Here is a 13,041-nt window from a genome sequence, read left to right on the forward strand (position 1 = left end):
GCGAGTTCAACTCCCAGCATGGTTGTCGCCACATATTCACAGTGGGGAGTTTTGACTGGTGGCAGCGATAGTTTAGAGATCTCCGGGAACGTACTATCGCTGTGAGGAGCTTGCAATAGCCCGTGAGTAACGAAGGTGTCACACGCTGGGAAGGAGCTTGATGGAGCTCTCTGTTCCCGGATCCTCCGCTTGGTGTCGCTGCTCTTACTCTGCTTTCCAGTCTGTCCATTCGTGACCAACTCGTGTTATTCCGGTACAAGCCGAATAGCGACACAATATTGCACACAAAAAAAGGTCACATTATGTTTCCTACAAACCATGGCATAGGTAAAAAATAAATCAGTTAAAAAAGGGGGCCCGATTTGTTTTTTAGAAAAAAATACCACATTTGGAGAGAAATACACACACAAACACTTCGGTTATTACAAATATACTCAATTGAAGTTAAAGAACACCCATGACAGATTAACTACGAATAGGAAAGAATCAGGTGTTATCTAATTTCCTTTGAGTAGTATATATTGTGTCATCTGATGGGTAAATGAAAGGAACTCTATCCAGTAAGACCACTTGTTCTGGCACACACGATTTAGTCAGACTTAGTCACAATTACATGGTTATAGTTTTCATGTCATAAAACATCCCGATATAAAATATGATATTCAACAACAGTAACAAATGTTCAATCAATATCCAAATACAATTGTATCCATAAACAACAAACAATATCACAGTTGGACACAGCAAGGAATTTGACCCACATGACACTGATAGTTTTTTCTTTTGGTTATGGTAGGTGCTCAGGCTTCTACTGGCATACCTCTAATACACGGAAACGTGTATGATAAACGTATATGTCCTGCTTGAGGGCATGCTAATAAACATTAATATGCTATGTCCAGTAATGTTTAGGTCACTCTGCTGAAAAGAGGAGCCAGGTTGGCCGATTCATGTTTACGTATCACAATTGATGCAAGTAAAAGTAACTGCAATGCACATAAAATATACATCACAAAATCTTATTCCTTAAACCATAGTTTGCACATGCTTCCTCCATCAATCAACCCAACTTGCAGAACAATAATGTAAGTGGTCTGGGCCAGACAAACCCGTGATTGATATGATGAGAAACAATCCACACCATCAGGGACACAATGACACGCTATCAATCAAGTCACCCAGCCTGAGCAATCAGGCCATTTAATTACTTCTTACGACCAGCATAGGTTTCAATTCTAAACTGGAATCCCCAGAGTCATATCACAGAAAGTTCTTTATCAAATGAAGTTCTACCACAATCTTGGCAGCAAGCTTTTGAAAGTTGTAACCGTCCCCTTCACATAAGATGAGAATGTCCAGGGTTTCTTGTCACTATCTGAGCCTTCCTGGGATGGAGCCTTATTAGTTTTGTCCTTCGTTTTCCCAGTTTCAGATGAATACCAGGACTGGAACCAGTAGCCAGACTTCGGCACCAATTCTTCACTCAGCCAATCCAGTGCCTTAAGCAAGTCACCTTGACCCTCAGGCATCACTGCTGAACATCCAAATATGTTCATTTCTGAAAAAGAAATGTCACTTTTCCATCAATATAGACCACAATATGATATTCAGTCAGCATGGATATAATTGTCATTGTTGTCATGATCACTATTTGTCATGAGCACTTAAAACATAAGCAGTAAGTTTGCCTCTTAATAATGGTTATTCCAGTTAGATTTCTAGGGCCCCAAGTACCCGTGGATACTTGTACATTGTATGAGAGACAAGATGGACACTGAGAAGGCAGAAAATTCAATTTAAACATTTAACAGCTCAGTGTAGATCATATTTAGCACTACAATGACTAATTGCAGATCTACATACATGTAGATACTTTTTATATATACACTTCCAGAATTTAACTATATTACTGATTGCTATATCGTTATGCTTTAAGGTCGATATTAACACTTCAAACCAATGACCCCCCCTAGATTCTGGGGAAGAATAGGTTCGCAGTGCCAAAAGCTTGTCTCCCTTGGGTCACCAGAGTAGAAAATTCACTCCAAATTCACAATTTACTAAGGAGGCATGTAGAGCAAACACTCACCGTAGATATTTTGACAGCTTATGAGTGAAACTTAATTTCTCAGTTAGTGTGCACATGTTTTGGCAAAGCGATGAACAAGTGTGTATTTAATACATACTTCCCCCAATATCTAATATGTAGCGACATTCCAATGAAGACGTCTCAGAGCTATGATGTCAGCCAACAAGGTCACAATGCAGCGACGTCATAGTGAACGAAACACTTTGGCGCCGTTCTCATTCATGGCCCATGACATCATACTGCTTTTATCACAACACACAGGCTTAGACCGATGACATAATGTCATACCACACTGCTTGTATGATAACAAACGGACTTAGATCCCTGACATAAGCCCATACTGCTTCTATGACAACGGACAAACAGACCCATGACATAAGCTCATACTGCTTGTATGACAACGGACAGAGCGTCCCATGACATAAGCTCATACTGCGTGTATGACAACGGACAAACAGACCCATGACATAAGCTCATACTGCTTGTATAACAACCAACAGAGACCTATGACATAAGCTCATACTGCTTGTATGACAACGGACAGAGCGTCCCATGACATAAGCTCATACTGCTTGTATGACAACGGACAATCAGACCCATGACATAAGCTCATACTGCTTGTATGACAACGGACAAACAGACCCATGACATAAGCTCATACTGCTTGTATGACAACCAACAGAGACCTATGACATAAGCTCATACTGCTTGTATGACAACGGACAAACAGACCCATGACATAAGCTCATACTGCTTGTATGACAACGGACAATCAGACCCATGACATAAGCTCATACTGCTTGTATGACAACGGACAAACAGACCCATGACATAAGCTCATACTGCTTGTATGACAACGGACAGAGAGTCCCATGACATAAGCTCATACTGCTTGTATGACAACGGACAGAGCGTCCCATGACATAAGGTCATACTGCTTGTATGACAACGGACAGAGTCCCATGACATAAGCTCATACTGCTTGTATGACAACAGACAGAGAGACCCATGATATAAGTTCACACTGCTTGTATGACAACGGACAGAGCGTCCCATGACATAAGCTCATACTGCTTGTATGACAACAGACAGAGAGTCCCATGACATAAGCTCATACTGCTTGTATGACAACAGACAGAGCGTCCCATGACATAAGCTCATACTGCTTGTATGAAAAGGGACAGAGAGTCCCATGATACAAGCTCATACTGCTTGTATGACAACAGACAAACAGACCAATGACATAAGCTCATACTGCTTGTATGACAACCAACAGAGACCTATGACATAAGCTCATACTGCTTGTATGACAACAGACAAACAGACCCATGACATAAGCTCATACTGCTTGTATGACAACGGACAAACAGACCCATGACATAAGCTCATACTGCTTGTATGACAACAGACAAACAGACCCATGACATAAGCTCATACTGCTTGTATGACAACCAACAGAGACCTATGACATAAGCTCATACTGCTTGTATGACAACGGACAAACAGACCCATGACATAAGCTCATACTGCTTGTATGACAACAGACAAACAGACCCATGACATAAGCTCATACTGCTTGTATGACAACCAACAGAGACCCATGACATAAGCTAAGCTGACATTGCCTGCAGATCCTGACTAAAACTAAAACAGAAACACACTCACTTTTCCCAGAAGGTCTTTGCTCACATAATTTGTTGTAGTTCATTTTTTCCTTGATTTCCTCCACACTCATGGCCGAGCCCAAGTCCTGCTTGTTGGCCAGGAGCAAAATCACAGCCTCTCCCAGCTCTGGTTCCATCACCAATCTCTTCACCTCATCAGCCATCTCTTCAAGCCTGTCCTGATCAGTGCTGTCTATGACAAACATGAGTGCCGATGCTCCAGGGAAGTAGTGTCGGTACAAGCTCCGCTGGAAAAGAGGAAGAGAGGAGGAGGATTGAACAAACTACTGCTTCTTTGGTATCTTCAGACAAGGACCATACTTGATTAGGGGTGACTATTGGTCTGGAAATCACTATTGCGATAATTATTGATAGTTTTCAGTGTATCATTTTAGATGGATTTTAGAGTTGAATTAAACCTTGGAACTGTAGTTTCCTTTGAATGTGATAACCATAACAACAATAGAAAGTAAAGTTCGAGATACGACTGATTTGTTTTTTCTTTACCCTAATAATTTAAGAAAAAGAAACTTCAACATTAGCATGTGTAAATTACTACCACTCATGATCAAAAGAAAAACAAATTTGAACAGCATTGCATGTACAATCGAAACTATCAATATTCCTAATTGAAATCAATACTATTGATCGTCAACTAATTACACAATCGATTTATTGACTTTATGTGCTTACCAATAGCAATTTATCGATATTTCGATTTATCGTGACACTTTATACTTGATACTGTTAATCTGGACAGTTTTGCAAGCAAGAAAGTATTGCAAAATGTGCGCATGACACACACTTGCAATAGTTTTATGATGCAGTCATTTTTCAGACCAACAAGAAACAATGATGTAAAGATGCATATTTCTTTTGTTTACTTCTACACATTGTCAAATCAGCCAATGCATGATTGATTAAATAATATACTCAATTACACATTGTCCTCAGTGTCAAAAGTTTAATCAGGAAAGTTCACTTAGCTGTCACATCTCATCAAATTGTTTACATGCCACTGACTAGTCTAGACATAAGCCAGCCAGTTCTTTACTGTTGAATAAACCCTACTCCAACTACAACCACACATGCACCTATAGTCAAAGAATTACTGACTGACCTTGGGTTATCATTTCACCGAAGGGTTAAAATCTACAGTATTTGTAGAAATACCTCACAATCTACTTTACAAATACTGTAGATTGTACTTCAAATGTCTTTCTACAATTGTTAAATTATGTGGTGTCGTTGCTGGAGTGTGTAAATACATTATGACGTCACAGTTGTAATTTATGACGTCATAAGTATGACGTCATTCATATATCATTGTCAGTTACACTGAAGAGCTGTCATGAGAAAGTCAAAGTACTATGTCTGAAACTGATAAAAACAAGATGTTGGACTAACATGGTCTTTGTTTTTTATATATTACATGTACACTGAGTGAACATTCGTATGCCTCGTTTTAGTGTGTATGCATATATATACTCTTGTACCATCATTTGTCGTTTTTCAGAGAAATAAACTGAAACTGAACCAAGAAGCTTCCTATTTATATACTACTCAAAAGAAGTTAAGGATCACCAGATTCTTTCATAATGGTAAAACAAATCTGTCACGACATGAGAGATTACCTATAATTTTTCATGGCGCCACCCTTTCAGTACTTGTACGATGTACAGTTTGGACAAGCTGCATCAGACATGTCATATGTAACCATAGTAACATAAGTTTAATGCTGAACATTTCTTCTTTCAATATTTGGGAAAATATAATGTGGCCAAAATTATATCTTGCCCAATACTTATTTTCATTGTTTTATATACCCAGTTCATATTCTATAGTATTCAGCCATGATCTAATACTTGCTTCAGAATTCCTTGTCTCAAAAGCCATTGTGATGCAGGAATAAACATAAACTGCACAGAGGGACTGTTATTGTCATTGTCTATTCATTTCAGAAATTAGGGCTGGAACGGAGAACTCGGGTACTCGGGTGGGTCCTGTCGTTAGTCACCTGATATATTGTTTAATGACAAAAATTCACTATAGCTCAATGGTTAAACTACAAGTCACTAATGTTCGCCTTTCCGTCTTACGATGCACACATTCCTTTTGACTTGTATATGTCTGACTACAGATAAAGCTTCAGTTAACTTCAGTGTACGCACGATCTGATCGTTTGATACATGTACCTAAAGAGTTTTGGCCAGGGCTGCGGTAAAACAATTCCCAATCAGACATTTTGTTCTCAACTCTTGAGACCTGCAGTGGGTACCCGGGTAGGGTCGGGTAGTAGGGGGTCAGGTATCTAGGTAGTAAATCTGGACTCGTCCCAACCCTATCAGAAATCAGTAACCTAAACAGTGAAACCATCAAGTCTTTCACTTTAGGCAAGGAAACAAACAACTGCCTCGTCAAAATGGATTACAGTGAAAACCTAATTCATTCAACAATCCACATTCCCGAAAAGCCCTCAACATGCAATTTTTTTCTACATGGTAAATGTGTTTGACAATTGTCCAGAGCAATGTTATTAAAACTACTTACAACTTTGTCCCTCCCGCCGACATCCCACGCTGCTATACTGATATTCTTATGTGTAAAATGCTCCACATTAAAACCTGAAATAAAACACAGCGTATAAATGTGCATGGTTATGTTACGGGTTCTTACATGACATGCAAAAAATATCACTAATACCTATCATCACTGATCATGTCAACATACAATATGTACAAGATAACATGGGCGTCACAATAAAACATGCTGTGTAGATGCTCTAATGGGATCTGCTTTTCTGACCCAGAGTTATGACCCGTGAAGATTCGAATTGGTCTTCAGCAACCAATGCTTGTTGTAAGAGGTGACTGAAGGGACTGGGTAATCAGACTCGCTGACTTGGTTGCTGCATGTAATCGTGTCCCAATTGCGTGGATCGATGCTCATGATATCAATCACTGGATTGTCAGGTCCAGACTGGATGATTTACAGACCACTGTCATATAGCTAGAATATATCTGAGTGTGGCATTAAACACCAAACATTAACATGATTAAACCAAACTCACTCTCCAAGATAACCAAAGTCATAACCATGATAACGTATCTACATAGCATTATCATGATTATATTTACACAATAAACATAGCCTTGTACTTGCCTACTGTTAGAGTGTTGATATTCTGAGACAAAAGTTGAGTAAATTAATATCACTACTGCTACTTACCTATCAAAATACTAAACAAACAAGACAAAAACTGAGTAGGGCTCACTAATACCCTCGACTTCGATTCCAACATACATGATGTATTTCTGAGTTCAAAACATGAAATCAAACTTTGCACTGCACCTCTCCTATTGGCATAGAAACTGTATACCCAATTGAAAAGAATCCATGAAGTATTTTTTCAGTTATAGCTTGCATAAATGTAAAAGTAAAAAAAATATTCTAATTTCAAGAAATGCAAACACTGGTAAAGAATCATTTTTTTCAGAAAATACACATATCAAAATTTAACTTTGCACTGCATCTCTTCTATTAGTATGGAAACTGGTCCCTAAATTTGAAAATAATCCATGCAACAGTTTTCAAGTTATGGATTACATATATGTGCATGTAAAAAAATTAATTAAAAGCTGCACCTCTCCTATAGGTATAAAAGGTGTTTACCAAATTTGAAAAAAATCTATGAAGTAGTTTTCAAGTTATCATGGTTATAGGTCACACACAAAAATGTCCTCAGAAGGAGGGAGGAAATTCCTTGGTATAACAATATACCCCTGTGCCCCTTTAGGTCGGGGCACAAAAAACATATCCAAACATACACACATACCAATTGTAGGAATGGTTGTCACCACTTCTCCTTGCGTTAGGATGTACAGAATGGTTGTTTTTCCAGCAGCATCAAGACCTAATGCAAGAAAGAAGATTGTGTTGAACATGTTAAAGATGACAGACCAAAGCAGATAGGCATGGAATGCACTTTTCTATTCTACAGCCTCATGTTGATCTTCAATCAGGTGACTTCTAGTTCTGTTTGTAACCTTGGTAATGTCCCCGGCTTTGAAGAATTCCAAGGGAACATGGTTATACAGTAGTGAAAAGCAGCCAATTAGAGGTTGGCTCTAAAATAAAATTAGCAATCCTCCCCTTATTCTGTTCACATCTGTGACAAGAAGGGATAGGGATTAGCTGAGTTTGGTCAAATATATGGTATTCAAATGCAGTGGGGAGAAATCATTGCCTGTAGCTGACATGAGTGATGAGGTTCAACAGTAGCCTAGTCAGTATGTTATTGTCTTGCATGTTAATTGGGTCCCAACAGAGCTCTCAGCCAGTCAGACACAATCACGGTTCTGGCTATTGTTCACCCAGCCCTTATTGGAGGGCATGGCTCATTTATAAAACTTACCCTCAGATTCAGCTCATAAAGTGCAAGTATCATCATGGTTTGGTACAACTTTGCAGAACTGGATACATTTTGTAAAATTGGAAATTCAAATATCGCATTGGCACGTAAATAAGGTTAATTTACTCCTTAGCAGTGGCTATCAATTTAAAAACATCAACGTAAGCAGGGGCTTTATATATAAAGGCTCGATATACAAAGGAAATACAGTAGGGTAACGCAAATATTAGCACTATGAAAATGAACATTAAACTGAGCACACTAACCATTCCAACTAAAAGTTTCTCATAACGTCAAATTAAATAATATATTTTTATGTAACAAATTTTTAAAAAAAAACCCCACAGAACTGTCAACTGTCATGATCTATGGAGAAAGGGCCAGGGGTCTAAATCGTCAAAACTTGACCCTACTGTTGAGCTAGCCAAGAGCCGCGATACCTGGCATTGGGCCAGTGCAGGAAACATTTTCTTGACTATCAGATCTCGCCGAATAGTCTTGCCCCACATGCTCGGCTAATCATGAACAAGGGGCATCGGTAGTTGTGCCATCTGAAATGAATGTTCTAAGTATGTAAAACAGCAGATCTACGCACCAAATATAATAATTTTCATATCTTTCTTCCACCCGAGTGTCGCAAGTTTACAGAGAGAATGTCCCATTTTCGTCGTTCTCTATGTAGTTTTAAACGTAAAAGTTTGTCCGTTTGACCGTAGTACTCCTCCAAAGTCAGCAGTTTCATTCACAGTCATCAGGATATAAACGCCTAACCCGCCACGCCTTCTCCGTCACTGTTTACACGCGGCAAGCTCCTCACAGCGATAGTCCGTTCGCGGAGCTCTCTTATACTATGTTACCGAGCGTGTAACGAAGGTGTCACGCGCTGGGAAGGAGCTTGATGTTTCGCAAGACGCGATGGCCGGAAGTGATGTAAAAACCGAATTTACTAACCGAACAAAACCGAACAAAGTTGTTCACGCCAACAAAATGTGTACTCGCTACCGACTAGTTATCGTTATTTTTTACGTGTTATTTCTGAAGTATTCCGTGTATAAAGTTGACTATACCACTAACTTTGATTTTTCGTGTCTGTCAGATACCATTTATCTAACAATGATTATCCATAACTATTTACTTTTGATTTCACGATATATTCAGGTTATACAATATTTGTAAAATAGATAAATTAGTTTTTAGAATTGTATTTTGGGGGATGACAAAAGTTAATGTGAATCATCGTGGGTGAAGTTTTGTTTACACATGTGTCTTTTCTGAAGTTGTATTCTAGCAATGTGCTTATAAGGTGTTTTCAATATTTTCTAACACGAGTCAGTTTTGTTATTAATGTTCGTATCAAAATATTTCTCTCTTCTAATGAAAACAAGGGGGCACGGGTGGCTCAGTCGTCTAAAGCGCCGCTATTCGCTGTGCAGAGTTGCGTCCCATGGGCACGCCAGAAACCTATGATTATGAGTTCGAATCCCGGTTCGTCCCGATTATGTCAGCACCATGCCCGTGCTCGTGGGTTTCACCGAAGTGGTGTAAACGTCCGAGACCTGCATCACTTCGGGCTTTCCTCCCACATTAAGCTACGACACTTAAAAGCGGCGTTAAACCCAACTCACCCACTCTAATGAAAACACGCGAGTGAGTGAGTAAATATGGTTTTGGACCCCTCTTAGCACTATTCCAGCAATATCATGGTGGGGGACACCAGAAATGGGCTTCACACATTTTACCCATATGGGGAATCGAAACCGGGTTTTCGGCTTGACGAGCGGACGAGCTACCCCATCGGCTCTATTACTATAATATGATGTCGTCCGTGTGGCGTTGTGAATAAATACGTAGATGATTGCATGTGATGTGTCCTTACATATCTATGAACGTGTATATTTATTTTGAAGTTTATGTTCCAGAGCGTTTGTTCTGACATCCGTTGAAATAATCCGCATTACACTACGACATGTGTGTTATCTGTGCACTAGACCGGACACAAACAATATATTTCAAAAACTTAACAGACACTACTTACACACATATAATTTTAAGGGGAAATGCATTTAATAACTTTCAAGAGTTGCACCTAGAATGAATCATTCTTCCCCGCCCTGAAGGCGGGGAAGTATACGAGAAACGTTAATTTTGTAGCATGTATGTCGACATGTTGGTTTATTTGAAATTTCAAGCCACGCATTTACGGAAACAAAACATACAAATCATGTGCGTGGAATGTTGATGCTATTCTTTTCCAGCAATAAGAGATACTTCAAAATCGTCTTTATGTAGTTAAATGATGCATATGACCGTTTCTGGTCATTAGCTGACATTATTAAACCATTCATGTGTAACCCGATGTCCTTTTTTCTTCAAGGACTAATTTTCTGATTTTCACGGTGTATACAAAAGAAGAACTCCGGAGATCGTAAATAACAGCATAAGATAAAAAATGTTCTGAATATGCTTATTCATGAACAACGACGACATCTCAATTTAAATGTAATATGGCTGAATTCCACATTCTACATACCACACTTTTTATTGTTTGGATGCTCATGTTCACTGAAAATATTTTGAATAGTTATGTTCCGTATTTTGAATTAACCCAGTCCCCCGTGTTTTTTTAATCAGTGCACCGCACATAGCCACATGTGAAACGTTTGGTAGCAAAGTCATAGCAAAATCGGAGTAGTGTGTCGGCGAATTTGCATCAAGGCTGTAGTATTTTTCAACCGTTTAATGGAATTCAATGCTCTGGTCGCTATCATATACTTTGTGTCCCATGGCTCAAATCTATTTGCGCCTGTACCGTGTTCCACTGACCTCGATAATCTGTTGGATGAAGGCACAGCTCTCTACACTCACATAGTTAACACCGAAGGCAATGAGGGGTATTTAGGTCATAATCAGCTCCCGGCAGCCACTGTCTCAAGCGATATTGTCTACATAACAGATCAGTTTTATGGCCCCGTCACAGGTGCTCCAAATAATGAAGCAGGGAAAACAAATTTCATAGAATCATTTCAACAAGCAATATTGATATCCCAGTCACTTTTGGTAACTTTTAAAGATGTCTCCATTGCAATTTTTATGGATTTTGATTCGTATGCATTATTTGACACTTATCAGCGGGCTGGTTTGGGTCAGACTGATCCGAATTGACAAGCAGTATTACTTCTGTTTAGTAGTATGGATGAATTGTTATGTTACATCTTTACAGTATATCAGGCGACTATACTTGTCGTAAGAGGCGACTAACGGGATCGGGTGGCCAGGCTTTGGTTGGTGCATGGCATCGATATTGATATTAATCACTGGATTGTCTGGTTCAGACTCGATTATTTACAGAACGCCGTCAGATAGCTGGAATATTGCTGAGTGTGGCGTTAAACGGCAAACCAATCAATCATCATCATATGAACTCAAACCAGTCATTGTTACAAGTAAACCACATTGCACAACAGTTACTGACACTGAATAAAAAATCAGTACATAGAAAAAAAACAAGTAACTCACCCCATCATGATCAAAATTACTATTCTTTGAAAGAAAGAAATACAAAAAAGAAACTGACCAAAAAAAGTAAAACGAGACGAGGAATCCGTTATTGATTAGTCTCGGTTTTGAAATGTTCTACTACGTGATAATATTTTGAGTTTGTGCATCTGTGGTTATGGCTAAAAGACCTTATCTAGTATGACTGTTTTGCCGTATGGAGCCCTTAGTATTTTCATTTACATTATTATAACCAAATGCCAAGTGTAAAAAGAATGTGATCTATTATTTGAGTATGTGCATCTGCCAATGCTGTTGGCAGTTTTTATACTATTTCCACATGTTTACATTTGTGCCAGAAATTGCTTCCATTTCCTTCGATCTACTTTTTAAATAAAGACCCAGGTTAGAATAGGTCTTCAGCAACCCATGCTTGCTGTAAGAGGCGACGAACAGGATTGGTAGTTCCATGCTCTTGGTGTCAATCACTGGATTATCTGGTCCAGACTCGATTATTTACAGACCGCCGTCATGTGGCTGTAATACTGCTGAGTGCGGTGTAAAACAAAAACAATATTTTTTAAATATACCTACCCTATGCAAATGTATCAACTTTATTGCCCAATACTCAAAATAATGTTTTTTCCACAACTACGTTGTGTTATTTGTGATTAATATAATTATGCTCCTTCATGCCTTTCAGTAACATCATAATTATGCGTTTGTGAGGCATCACGTATGGCGGGAAACTTTGATGCTCTGCATCAATGTTTTCTTGTTATATACCCACATTGACTAACTTGTCATGTATTGCACGTGCATGGGTTAAACCATTCGTTGCGTCTAGGCGGATGGTTTTGGAGCTTTCTTCCATCACCATCAATTAATTTTGCACTTTTCACCGTATCTAAAAGTCGTCCATTTTCGAGTTTCATAAAAGCTATCCAATCAGTGTGACATAGGCAACATTTTCCTTCAACTGTAAATCACATTGTCTACATACTCAGACCTATTGCCTCTTGTTGGCATATGTTCATGTTTGACACCCTAAATTTGGTGGTTTTGATTAACACCGCACTCAGCAATATTCCAGCTATATGACGGCCTGTAAATATTCGAGTGTGGACCAGTCAATCCAGTGACTGACAACATGAGCATCGATCCACGCTATATTTGGATACGATTACATGAATCAACCATGTCAGCGAGCCTGACCACCCGATCCCGTCAGTCGCCTCTTACGACAAGCATGGTCACCTTTTACAGCAAGCATGGGTTGCTGAAGACCTATTCTACCCCGGATCTTCACGGGTCGACACCCTACATACCTAGGTGACCCTTTAATAATGAGGCTGAGTATATATTGTCATTTTGATGCATAA

At 39.1% G+C, this 13,041-nt stretch overlaps 1 protein-coding gene across 1 annotated transcript; it reads right to left on the bottom strand.

The window, feature by feature from the left end:
- Positions 1 to 626: 626 nt before the first annotated feature.
- Positions 627 to 8,945, bottom strand: LOC139452276 (uncharacterized). The gene is made up of 5 exons (XM_071233681.1): positions 8,760 to 8,945; positions 7,589 to 7,666; positions 6,304 to 6,377; positions 3,755 to 4,001; positions 627 to 1,558 (listed from the first exon to the last, which is right to left on the bottom strand). Exons 1-5 carry the CDS (start codon positions 8,824 to 8,826, stop codon positions 1,290 to 1,292), a joined length of 735 nt encoding a protein of 244 aa, XP_071089782.1. The 5' UTR covers positions 8,827 to 8,945; the 3' UTR covers positions 627 to 1,289.
- Positions 8,946 to 13,041: the final 4,096 nt, after the last annotated feature.

This window comes from Haliotis cracherodii, unplaced genomic scaffold, assembly GCF_022045235.1.
Source record: "Haliotis cracherodii isolate W230 unplaced genomic scaffold, xgHalCrac1.p SCAF_9, whole genome shotgun sequence".
Lineage (NCBI taxonomy): Eukaryota > Metazoa > Mollusca > Gastropoda > Lepetellida > Haliotidae > Haliotis > Haliotis cracherodii.

Bases quoted from the DNA above. Each gene is read 5' to 3' on its own strand.
- LOC139452276 (XM_071233681.1), bottom strand. From the start codon at position 8,826: ATGGGACATTCTCTCTGTAAACTTGCGACACTCGGGTGGAAGAAAGAT. The intron at 7,667-8,759 runs GTGCGTAGATCT...TTCTTGCATTAG, and splicing joins TATGAAAATTATTATATTTG to GTCTTGATGCTGCTGGAAAA. The intron at 4,002-6,303 runs GTAAGTAGTTTT...CCTCTTTTCCAG, and splicing joins TCGGCGGGAGGGACAAAGTT to CGGAGCTTGTACCGACACTA.